General features: G+C 50.6%; 1 protein-coding gene across 1 annotated transcript in view; it reads left to right on the top strand.

Annotated features, from left to right (window-relative positions):
* The window catches only part of ADAMTS2 (ADAM metallopeptidase with thrombospondin type 1 motif 2), a 229,971-nt gene that overhangs the window by 200,182 nt on the left and 16,965 nt on the right, over window positions 1–12,824 (top strand). Inside the window, exons 11-14 of the mRNA XM_060095018.1 lie at window positions 3,430–3,575; window positions 6,465–6,640; window positions 7,773–7,906; window positions 12,298–12,421. Coding sequence (XP_059951001.1) covers window positions 3,430–3,575; window positions 6,465–6,640; window positions 7,773–7,906; window positions 12,298–12,421 — 580 coding nt within the window. The remainder of the gene's footprint in view (window positions 1–3,429; window positions 3,576–6,464; window positions 6,641–7,772; window positions 7,907–12,297; window positions 12,422–12,824) is intronic.

Raw genomic sequence — 12,824 nt, 5'->3', positions numbered from 1 at the left:
ATACAGTAGGTCCTTGTTGGTTATCTATTTTATATATAGTAGTGTGTGTATGTTAATCCCAAACTCCTAATTTAGTATTTCTTATATGGCAGGTCTGCTAGCAATGAATTCTCCCAGTTTTTGTTTATCTGGGAATATTTTTATTTCACTTTCATTGTTGAGAGATAGTTTTGTTGGGTATGATTCTTGGTTGACACCACTACCCGGGCCTCCATTATTTCTGATTAAAGTCAGCTGTTAATCTTATTGGGCTTCCAGTGAGTCATTTTTCTTTTTGCTTCTTTTGACATTTTACCTTTGTCTTTCTATATTTGACTATATTGTGTCTGGGTGTGGATTTCTTTGCATTTACCTTACTTGGTTAAATTTCTTGGATGTGTATGTTAATGTTTTTAATCAAATTTTGGAAGTTTTCAACCATTATTTCTTTGAATATTTTCTACTCCTTTCTCTGTGTCCTCTCCTTCTGGCACTTTTACTGTGCACATTTCAGTGAACTTATGGTCTTCCATGTTTCTCAGAGGCTCTGTTCATTTTTCTTTATTTTTTCCCCCTCTTCTCTTCAGACTGCATAATTTCTATTGATCTATATTCAAGTTCATGGAGTCTTCTGTCAGCTCAAATATACTACTGAGCCTTCTAGTGAATTTTTCATTTGTTTTTGAACTTTTAAACTACAGAATTTCTTTTTCTTTTTTTTCTTTTTGTTTGTGTTTTTTTAGTTTCTATCTCTTTCCTGATGCCATTTGGTGAGGCATTGTTCTTTAGACATGGTTTCCTTTTGTTCTTTGAACATATTTATAATAGCTATTTTGAAATTTTTGCCTGTTAATTCTAACATTTGGGACTCCTCAAAGGCAGCTTCTGTTGCCTGCTTACTTTCCTGTGCATAGATTTCACTTTCCTGTTTCTTTTCATGTCTCAGAAATTTTTGTTGAGACTGGACATTTTAGATGATACATTGAAGAAACTCTGGATAGTGATTCCCCTAGACCTTGTTGTGCTGTTGTTTGCTTGTTTACCTGTTTATTTCTTTAGTGACTTGGATGCACTGTTTCAATAAATTTTATTCGCCCTGCAGCATGCAGCTGCTGATATTGCCCCTCAGAGATCACAGCCTTGGGCATATGCATAGTCACCGGGCCACACAGCTTCCCACCTCCACCCCCCAGAACAGTGGGATTAGCCAGGTTCTCTTTGTCTCTTTCTTTGATCTTCCAGCTAAACTTCTGGCTGTTCTGCCTCTATTGGTATCACACCCAATTAGCTTTCAATAGCTGCTAGCTGATGCTGTATTGTTTTTGATACAATTGCCCTGGGGTACATCTTGTCTACAACCTGACCCAATTAGATTCTGGACCCTTCACAGAGGCAGGGTGTTACCAATATTTGAGGCTTGCTCAGACTCCAGGAGGGCTCTTAGCTGTCTTTTCCCTGGTTACACTTCTAGTTGGTTTACCATTTTACTTGCTGCTTACTAGTATTGTGGAGCTACTGGCCTCCTCTTAGTTGCTCACTACCAAGATTTCTATTGTTTTTGACAATGCCCTTACGCAAGAACTTCCTCATGCTCTGTTCCAAATAAAGTTAGTCCTCTTAGGGTGAGCTATGGAGCTCTCAGTTCTGCCTCTCCCTCTGGGAAGACTACTGCACCACTGTGCTGGAGCTAGGAGCAGGGTGGTCCACTTCCAGAGTGACACTCCTGGTCTACGAATAGGTCACTGGATAGAGATAGTAGTTTCTAGTCTTCTTGGCTTTTCCCTTTCAGCATGGAACCTCTGCCCTACAAGCAAGCCACAGAAGGGGCTACTGGAGTACTGTATTCTTGGTTTGTCATACCTGGGGTAGAGCCTCCAGTCTGGGAGTGAGGACTGAGTGGGCAAAGGGAGTTCCCTGATTGGAACAGATTTTCTGCAACACAGTGTTGGGAGGTATGGGAGATGCCAGTGGCCTGCCTTTCCCAGGGTGAAACTATAGCCCTAGACTGGGAGCTGAGGAGACAAAGACCTCTGTTGTTTAAGCAGTAAAGCCTCCATCACACTGAGATGGGGAAGGAATAGGAGAGGGTTGTGGCTCAAATGTATAGACTTTTACTATTCTTACCAAGATTTGGTAAATTTTCTCCATTTGTTGTATTGACCTTAGGACAATTTCAAGATACTTTATTTTTTTTAATTGAAGTATAGTTGATTTACAATATTGTGTTAGTTTCAGGTTTACAGCAAAATGATTCAGTTATATATAGTCTTTTTCAGATTCTTTTCCATTATAGGTTATTACAAGATATTGAATATAGTTCCCCATGCTATACAGTCAGTACTTGTTGTCCAGATAATTTAAATGGTTTGTTGAGAAAATAATTTTCACCAGTTAAATAGTTGTTTTACTGAGGAGAGAGTTCACCAAGTTTCTTACAGCTCCATTCTAGAAGTTTCCATTTGCTGCCTGCTTTTGTAAACAAAGTTTTATTGGAATGCAGCCATATCCATTCATTTATATGTTGTCTGTAGCCACTTTCATGCTCTAATGGCAGAGTTGAATAGTTGAAATAGTGAGCACGTCGCCTGCAAAGACTAAAACAGTTACTATCTGGCCCTTACAGAAAAAGCTTGCTGAGGAATGATTGCATTATCTTTCTATTCTCCCTATGGAATACAATCCTACAGAATTATTGTCATATGAAGAGGGCATGAAAGAGTATACAGTTAGAACTGCAGGAAATGTTGTGTCCATCAATCAATTTGAAAAAATTCATTGTTCTCTGTTTTTGGTGGTTTGTGGTATTTGTCCGTTTTTAAATTTTAAATGTTTTGTTTTATATCTTCTAATTCTAAATCAATATTCCATTTTATACCTAATTTAGTATTTTTAATTTTGTAATCTTCTTCATATGGGCCCTAAATTGTATAAGCTTCCTCTCTGGACTAGGAAGGGCAACAGAGTGATAGATTCAAGTTGTAAACCTGCGCTTCCTCTACCCCAGTGTTCTACTTACTATCTTCATGAATTTTTACCATGTCAACATATATATCACCTATCCTTCGTTGCCATATTTCTTTTAAACTGCTTTTCTTTACTTAAACAGTAGGCCTTACATGTCTCTAAAGTCACTGGCTTGATGTGCCACTTACGTCTTTATGAATGGCGCTGTGTGGGCACACCAGGCCGGGGGTTTCATCCTGCAGACACGGTGTGCGGTGGGCTTTGGCTGCGGGGACAGAGTAGGCTGAACAAGGCACTGAGGATGGTGGGAGACCAGGGTGGTGGTCGGGGGAAGCTGGGTGAGCCAACACCTTACCATACCTCCCAGCGACATTCTGAGCTTCTAGGGGTGAGTAGGGCCTGTTCTCCCTGTGCCTCGAGGGCCAGGCAGTCATCACGGGCACTGCAGGCTGAAGGGTGGGGGACATGTGACCTTCTGTCTTTCAGCACTGCTTTAAAGGGCACTGCATCTGGCTGACACCTGACATCCTCAAGCGAGATGGCAACTGGGGCGCCTGGAGTCCCTTCGGCTCCTGCTCGCGTACCTGCGGCACAGGTGTGAAGTTCAGGACCCGTCAGTGCGACAACCCACAGTGAGTTGGCCCTGATGTTTCCCAGCCTTCCTCGGTGGCAACTGCAGTCCCCAAGGGCCCTTGCTAGCCAACCCTATCCTGCAAGGCCCCTGCGGATGTCTGTTCTGGAGAGACTGTGAGGGCAGGCAGCTCTGGCCCCTTCTCATCTTCCTGGGAGGGACTGAGACTTAGAGAGTGGAGGGCTCATGCCACATAGCCTGCTGGGGCCGGAGCCAGCTCTGGAGACTTGGAAACCTGGTCTTCTGACCTGGTGGCCTAGGGCCATTCCGCCCACTTGGCCTGCATCCTACTCTAGACACCATCCTCCTCTGCTCTTCTTGGTTGAGGGCATCAAGAATAGGAGGTGGGGGCTTCCCTGGTGGCGCAGTGGTTGAGAGTTCGCCTGCTGATGCAGGGGACACGGGTTCGTGCCCCGGTCCGGGAAGATCCCACATGCCGCGGAGCGGCTGGGCCCGTGAGCCATGGCCACTGAGCCTGCGCGTCCGGAGCCTGTGCTCCGCGACGGGAGAGGCCACAACAGTGAGAGGCCTGCATACCGCAAAAAAAAAAAAAAAAAAAAAAAAAGAAGAATAGGAGGTGGAACAGAGATGGGGCAATGGGGATAAAGAGGAGGGCTCTCTCGGGCCCCAGGATGCCGGGAGCCTGAGCAGGAGAGCAGCTGTTTGCAATCAGGCAAGAGGCAGGGTCAGTGACATGCCACCCATTCCCAGCTGCCCAGGGGAGAAACAGCCTGGAGAGGCTGCCCGAAGGCCCGCTGAACTCCCACCTCCACCCATGCTCCCCATCCTGCCTCCCAGGCAGGCCCCATCCCCTGTGCTATCCTCAGAGCTCCCCTAGGGCTATTACCCTTGCCTCAAGATGAGACTGACAAGACAAGAAGTTAGAAACTCAGAGGTTACAGGGTGCTGGGTGAGGACTTCCAGGTTCTGGTCCAGGGTGCACAGTCGGAAGAGCAGGTCTGGCCTGACAACCCCTCTCTCCCCCCACCAGGCCCTGACTCCTTGTGGTGTCTGATGCTGGGCTCTTGGGCTCCAGGGGACTCGCCCCCAGGTCTGGCCCCGGGGGAGATCGTGCAGGCTCCGGGTGCTCTATGTTCTGTCCCTCCCCACCTGCACACTCTAGGGATTTCCTTACCCCTCTGGCTGGTTCAGCCTTCTTGGTGGCAGCAAGGGACGGGGGCAGCAGTGACGTGAGCAAAACTGCCAGAACTGCCTGCCGTTCCATCTGTCCACAAACACTGTTGGGCCTGGAGCGTAGCTAACCCCTGGTCAGTGCCAGCATTCCGTGCACATCAGTGACCATCAGACAACACAGATGCGCCACACAGAGCTCTGAGCACGGTTCATTTATGCCAGCCTCACTTGCATCTGTGGGGAATACACACAGCTGCAGCGCCCAGAGCCTTGCAGAGCCCACAGGCCCCACACAGCCTCTTTGTCAGCAATGCCCGTGTGCCCCGTGGGCCTCCCCTTGCGTGTGTCCTCCTGGAGATGACAGCTGGGCCTTATGCTGCCCCATCTTTAGTTGCTGCTCCCTGGCTCAGTAGCTTTCCCTGGGACACTGTGGCCAGTGTGAAGACTCCTGGGGTTCCCAGCTGGGCCCCCGCTCACTGGATTGAGCTCCTTCTGTGTTCTTTCCCTCACCACTCTTCTGATTGCGGAACTGCAAACAATCTACAGCATGAGCTCAAGCTCTTCAATTTCTCTTCCTCCCTGGCCTCCCCTGAATTCTCCAGCTCACATTCTCTTTTGGAATTATCGTGGATTTCCATTTGCATCTGTATGGCTCCTGTCTGGGCTGGGCGGGGCTTCAGTGACAGCCCGACCCCTTCCTGCTTTTTCCGGCTGCACGATGCCCCTGGGCTCCCCACACCTACACCCAGGGCTGCGCCCCCTCCTGGTGATGCCCTGGTTGGTGTTGTCATTGGTCTGTGGTCCCATCAGTGGCCCTGGTGTAAATCTCAAAGTCACCCTTTCTTTCATGGTCCCCATCAAACACTGAGGCCTCTTGGTTCTTTCTCCACAAGTTTCTCAGATTGTTATTTCCACCGACTTCCCCCGAGAACATGGCGCTGTGCAAGGAGCCTCATGGAAGCCAGCCCCCTCCACCATTCACTCTGCAGTGCTATATGCTATACATTCGTCATCACAGCAGAACATGACTTTTGCCCAAGGCTCGGGTTCTGCTTGGCTGAAGCCCCCCAGCTCCTCCCAGGGTGCTGCCTGCCACGCCCCATCACCCCACCTGCCATGGGCACCTGTTGGCCACCAGCTGGCGCCTTTCCTGTGGGGTTAGTGCTTTGTGGACTGCTGATGTTCTCAACAAAGCAAGGAAATTACAGAAACACGGCCCACGTTTTCTTGAGGTGGAGGAAGGCTGGAGATGGAGTGTCCACTGTGTACCTGACACTTGTTAAGAACACTTGTAGCAAGATTCCACTACTTCAGAATTGCTCTGAGTTCCCGGCGTGTGTGAGGCCCAGGCCCAGATGTAGGGGAGGCTCACCCAGATCCACCACCCTGGAGCTTGTGGCCGGCGGCACAGCAGAACCTAAACACCCTGTTACAGCTCACTGTTGGTTCACCACCACAGCTACAGGAGCTGGGATGGGGGTTCGGGGTGCACAGGGGCTGAGTAGATGCTCCCTTCCCATGGGCCCCCTGAGAGAGGATGACCAGCGCTTTCTACAGTGATGCTCCAAGGCCCTGGAGGCTGGGGGATAGCCCAGGTCCTGCAGCTGGGACAGGGCAAGGCTGCGTCCCTTCACTCAACAGAGCTGCCCCCTGACCCCCAAGGATCAGGGATTCCCCCCAGATCCCACAAGTGGCACCCCGTGTGCTGGCCTCTTCCTGGCACCAAGCTGCAAGACCTTTCTGCTTTCTCCTCCAGCCCAGCCAATGGGGGCCGCACCTGCTCAGGCCTTGCCTACGATTTCCAGCTCTGCAACTCCCAGGACTGCCCTGACGCCCTGGCTGACTTCCGTGAGGAGCAGTGCCAGCAGTGGGACCTATACTTCGAGCATGGTGACGCCCAGCACCACTGGCTGCCCCACGAGCACCGGGATGGTGAGCCCTAAGGGGAGTGGGCATTCAGTATACCGGCCAGGGCTCACTGGGCCACTGATTCTGCATGGGCATGCCAGCAGAGCCCACCCTGGGCAGGGTGGCTGCCGGCTTGGGGCTCACGGCAGGACTGCAATCCCAGAAGAGCCAGACCTGGCCAAGGATGCAGCGGAGAGGGCGGGGCCCAGCTGGCCCCAGGCTCCCGTGCTCGCCACCCAGTGGGCAAGGCTAGTGTTGTGCCTTTACCCTGACTCAGCCGTGAGGCGGAGGGCAGGGGCGGAGCCTGCCAAGGAATCAGGTTAGTTCTGACCTCTCGTCTTTCAGTGGGAGCTCTCAGTTCCAAGTGACTTGAACTGGTTTAAGCATCAAAAGGCATTTGTTGGCTCCTAGAACTGAAAAGTCTGGTAGTTTCAAGCTTGAGAGTGTTTGTATTTCATTTGGGTCCCCCTCCCACTAAATGATGGGGAAACACAGTTTCTGTTCCTTCCAGGCAGTGGGCAGAGGAGGGGAGTGGGGACTGGGGCCTGCTCTGCCGTCTCCATCACCCCATGTGTGTCACACCGGCTGAGCACCTGTTGCAAAGCCCACGTGTGCGTTCAAGGAGGCGGTGCCAGAGCAGACAGACCCCCTCTCAGAGCGAGGCTTTGGTCTGGCGAAAAGTCAAATAATGACGTGGTGCCATAGTGACCTTAGAGGTAAATGCTGAGAAGGGAAGGTGCCAGGGCCCCGAGACTGAATCAAGGGGCATCTTATTTGGGGTTTCAGAGGTTGACTGGAAAGTAGAGACCTGGCAAACAGCCATTTTCCCTTCCCCTCGATATGGGGGTCTCTGGGCAGGGCCTCGGGAATCTGAGACCTGGCTGAACCAACAACAGCCTGGCTCAGTTGGGAAAAGCTCTTCCTACGTCCCACACAACAGGGTCACGTAGGGGGTTGCAGTTATCTGCCCCCTTTCGCTTTCTCTCCCAGCCCAGGGCAGGCATGTGGGAAGGTGGGTGAATCATAAGAAGACCCTCCTGGGTGAGAGTTTCTCCTTGCAGGGTGCTTCCCTTTAGCAAACTTGGGAAGGAAACTGCAAGCAAGGTGAGCGGTGCAGCTGGCCCTCCTCACCAACACCCCGCTGCTTCCTTTCCAGCCAAAGAGAGATGCCACCTCTACTGTGAGTCCAAGGAGACTGGGGAGGTGGTGTCCATGAAGCGCATGGTGCACGATGGGACGCGCTGTTCTTACAAGGACGCCTTCAGCCTCTGCGTGCGCGGGGACTGCAGGGTGAGTGCCACGAGGCCAGTGCGGTGCCACGGGAGCAGGGGCAGCCGCAGCTCAGGGCCTCCGCTTTCTGGGGCTTTGGGACGATTCACTGAGGTTGAACTTGCAAAGTGTTGCAGACAGCATCTAGATCGGGGCAGGCTCTCAGCAAATGTTGGTTCCCACCCCCTGCTCCCTGCGGCCCCTCTCCATGACAAGGGTTCTCAGACTCGAGTCTGAGGCACCACCTGAGGAGCTTGGGGCTCCACCTCAGAGATTCTGCTTACGTAGGTCGAGGCTGTGGCCCGGAGCATGAGCTTTACCAGTTTTACCAGGTGATCTTGATGCACATGGTCCCTGGGGGGCCCCTTGTGAAGCACTGCCATGTCCTTGCACTCCTCTGGGCACCGGACAGCTTACTCTCGATCAGGGTGGTCCACCATGGCTCTCGTTGGTTTGGCTCTTTGTAGAAATGCCCTGCTGTGTTTTCTGTTACTTTATTGTCTTTGGCTTCAATCTTAGGCTGTTAAAAGAGACAACTGTGGGGCACACTCGGCATAAAATAGTAACATGAGTGCAGAACTGGCCCGTCCCCTAGAAATACCTGGAAGCCTCTGTGTAGATGAGACTGATTGCAGGTGTCAAAGAGGCTGACTCTCATCTTACCTTCCTGAGAAACGAGCATCCTCAGGAGGTCCCTGACAGAGAGCTTGGCAGAATGCCGCAGGCCCCCTGGCGGAGACGGATTAGGCTGGAAGAGCAGGGAGGTGGGCTGTGGAGTAGCTGGAGGCAAGCTCAGGGATCCTCTCCGGGCACGTGATTTCAGCAGGACTGCAGCCAGCTGGGAGGGCGGCCCGTACAGTCTGCTCACACTCCAAACACTCAACCAGATACTTAAAGACAGCAGTGTCTTCCCTGTACCCGAGGGGTTTTAATTGATGGAGGTGACCAAATGATGACACAGAGAAGTCAGTGCCATTGAAAGAAGAACTTACTACTTACATTTCCTCAGGGAAGGGTATGGCATGCTGTGCAGGGCCACGTGGAGAAGCACCAGATTCAGCTGGGAGGCAGAGGGAGCAGGAGAAAGTCTGGGCCAAAGCTTTTATTGGGGTTTCCATGGGAAAGCCAAGGCAGGCAGAGTAAACAGCTTGGGATTGGCCAGTTTGAATAATCCTGGCAGGAGTGGTCTCTAGGTTCCTGGTATCTGACCCTGGGATGCTTTAGGGCAGAGACATATTGGCTTAGTGTGTGAGAGTTTGATAAAGGGAGGAATCAGTTGGTTTGTGTATGAAAGGTGTGCTTCCATTGCTGTCCCTAAGAGTTGGCTAGCTAGCCCTGGGAGGGGCGGTCTCTTCTTGACTAGCAAGATTTTTAAGATGTCAAAACATCATAACACACAGAAAATATTAAAAGCTGTGATCAAGACAGGCCGTAGCATGGGAAACATTTAGTAGTGGAAGTAGCTTTAGATGGCAGCTGTGCGTATGGTACAAACATAACAGGGAAGTAGGAACACTAATTCACCCTCCTGGTTGGTGGGAGTGTCTAGAGCTTCACTCCTGACATTGACAACTGGAGAAGAATAAGGTATTTCATTAATTAATGGTGATTTTGAACAGATAACAGTAGAATGATAGAGTTTTGCATAATTAGAAAATGTTTACATTTATATATGGTCACATTGCAAAAGTTAGAAAACAAAGGAGACAGAAAGGTTGAAAACACACAAAGGAAATGGGAGTTCTAAGATGAAATGTAGGAGTCCTCACAATACATGTGAATGTGAAACTCTTTTAAAAGAATCTAATATCCAAGTGGATGCTGTCAGTGAGAGAATATCAAAACACAGTGACTCAGGAAGTTTCAAAGAGAAATGACAGCAAAAGACATGTCAGGAGAATAAAGACACAGACACACACACGCGCGCACACACACACACAGAGCAGGGAATCAGGAATTAAATGAGGCCATAAAGATTCTGATTTCAATCCCAGTTTGGAGTATTTGCCGCCACATGTCCAACAAGCAATTCTCTGACACCAGCTGGATGTTGTAGGCTGAAAAAAATTGCATAATGTGAGAGATGTTAGTTAAGTTTTATTTGGGGCAGAATGAGGACTATAGCTCTGAGGAAATGCTCCAAAGAGGTAAGCGGAGGTCAGTATTATACATGATTTTAGTGAAAGGGGGTACGTGCAGTCAAGCACACATTGTGGCAGAGGTTTGCTGCTGGTCACCAGGAGCAGATGTCGCCATTAATGATTTTGGTGCTTTCTTAGATAGAAGATGCAAGAATTTATGGGTTCATAAACTCTTCTCCTGAAAATATCTAACTCTCTGAAGGCCTGTTCTGCCAGTTTTTCCAGAGCACAGAGTGCCTCATTCCTGATCTCCACCCTGAACTCCTTTCAGGTGTGTTGGAGGTCAGCGACCGCAGTGGCTAGTGACCTAATCCTTGTAGAAGCAGAAGGCGAGTGCCAATGTTTAGTTGGCAGTGTCCTACAATTTAACTCAGTTCTGACACTACCTACCCAGAGATAGCAGCAGATCCCACAAGTTAAGGCCTCAGTCCTGTAAGATGGCCCCCTGCCTTCAGATGCCAATCACAAGTCCAGGTTGTCACCTGTGCTTCTGATTAACAGGCTGTAGATTGGAGGTTCCAACAACCCCTTCCTTGGGTTCAATTAATTTGCTAGAGTGACTCTGAGAACTCAAAAAACAGTTACTAGATTACCAGTTTATTATAGAGGGATATAGCTCAGGAACAGGCAGATGGAAGATGCTTAGGGCAAGGTATGTAGGAAGGAATGGAGCTTCCAGGCCCTTTCAGAGCGTAATGCTGTCCCCAAATCTCTATGTGTTCACCAACCCAGAAGCTCTCCAAACCCCACCCTTTTGGGTTGTTATGGAGACTTCATTACAGGCATGCCTGACTAAATAATGGGTCACTGACCACCTACTCAACACCCCCCCCCCCATAAAGACAGCTTTATGGCTCTCACCACAGAAAATTCCAAGGGTTTTAGGAGGTCTAGCCAGAAACTGGATGAAGACCAAATATATAAATATATATATCATAAATCACAATATCACAACCGCCCTGGCTGGACAGGAGGTTCTCCCCTCCCTCCCTTCCTCTCCCTCCCCCCCTCTTTCTCTTCCCTCCTCCTCAGCATCAGCTTCATCCTTCAGGCAACGTGTGACTGTTTACAAGGACCATATCCTCTCATCTGGGCAACAGCCCTGGCAGGCCTTGCTGCTCTGACTCCATGTCACAAATTTTGAAACAAACTAGAAGTTTCTCTGAGACTGCATTGCCAGGAAGTGGCTCTGTAGCCCCTGCATAGTCTAGAGACCCTGCCCTCAAAGGTCTTTGTAAGACAAAAGTTAGAAATCAAAGAGCAAAACTAACACAATATTGTAAAGCAAATATACTCCAATAAAAAAAAATTTTAAGTGTGTATTTTAAAAAAGCAAAAATAAAATATGAAAAGAGATATCAAAAAAATAAATCAATCAAAGAGCAAAGGAAAAGAAGCAGTCTCACAAGAGGCAGTGATAGGAGGTTCCTGAGGGGTGAATTGGCTCTGGGCTTTCTGGCAGCCAGGGCAAAGAGGGAAACCTGTGACGCTATGGTGCACTCAGGACAGACTGCGAGCACACCAGCTAGGAGGAGAGGTTGTCTTCCCTGCTGAGTGTGGTCATGGATATGAAAGTGGCCTCAGGCAGTGTGTTCAGACCCAGGGTCTGCTCCCCGCAGAGCTCTGGGGCCCTGGGAATGGTGTGCTATTGGCAGGGCTATAGAGAGTAACAGAACCGGAATTTGTTACTGCCTCTACCAGGTGGCCCTGGGCAAGGAACGTCCCTGCTCTGTGTGGAACAATTTTCGATACTAGAGTGGACAGTGTTGAGAGGATTGGTTGAGAGGATGAAGGCAAAAGTGTTCCTACCAACTCTTGTCACCTCCTGCCCAGACACCCCGAGACAGACTGAAGAGGACACTGTTCCTGGGGGCAGTGTGAGGGAGGGACATCTTGGCCTAAGCTTTGGGTGAGAGCCCTGGAGGGGCCGCCTCTGGGGCTGCGCTGCATGGACGGCCGGGAGGAGGGGCAGAGGCCATGTCTGATATGTCCATTAGGACGCCAGCCTGCTGTGACAGGACAGCCTCAGGACCAGGCCCTGTTTAGGCTGTACAGAGCCCTCCACAGGTCACACTGTCCAGACAAGTGGATGAGTGAGGGGGCCAGGCTGGTCCTTCGGTGGGCACACAGGGTCTGTCCTGCTCCAAAGCCCCCTCTCCTTCCCCTGCATCAGGAACTGCTAAAGAAGGGATGCCCAGACCTGGGCTGTGGAGGGAACAGCTGGGGAGAGGGGGTCTCGAGTATACACTGCACCTCCCCACCCCTCTGCAGAAGGTGGGCTGTGACGGGGTGATCGGCTCCAGCAAGCAGGAGGACAAGTGTGGTGTGTGTGGAGGGGACAATTCCCACTGCAAGGTGGTCAAGGGCACATTCACACGCTCGCCCAAGAAGCTCGGTGAGTGCGCCCCTCCCTCCCCCTGCCCAGGGCACCCAGGCCTGAATGTCTATAGCACCTGGCCGGGTGGCTCTGACTGGGTTCTCAGCCGTTTGCGGGAGAGGGGATGTAAGTCTGGGAGGGTGAGGTGGAGAGAGAATCAGGTCAGGGGCAGCTGCGCCAGGCCCCAGGGTGGGCAGGGACAGGGATAACGCCAGGGTATATGTGCACAGGGTGGGTCTTAGAAGTCTTTATTTGAGGGCACCCTCCCCAGCCCTCCAAGGCTTTCCGGTCACTGGCTGGCCTCCCTTGCTTGCTGCCCCCAGCCACCTGTCAGTAGGACTTTGATGGGCTGGTCAGTGCAGCCTGTGGCCTAGGGACATGTAAGCCTGTCCCCACAGGGCCACAGGATGGGGCTGGGGAA

This window comes from Mesoplodon densirostris, chromosome 3, assembly GCF_025265405.1.
Source record: "Mesoplodon densirostris isolate mMesDen1 chromosome 3, mMesDen1 primary haplotype, whole genome shotgun sequence".
In the NCBI taxonomy this organism is placed as follows: domain Eukaryota; kingdom Metazoa; phylum Chordata; class Mammalia; order Artiodactyla; family Ziphiidae; genus Mesoplodon; species Mesoplodon densirostris.
Note: the sequence above shows the minus strand (reverse complement) of the source record. Positions and strands in the feature narration are given on the sequence as shown.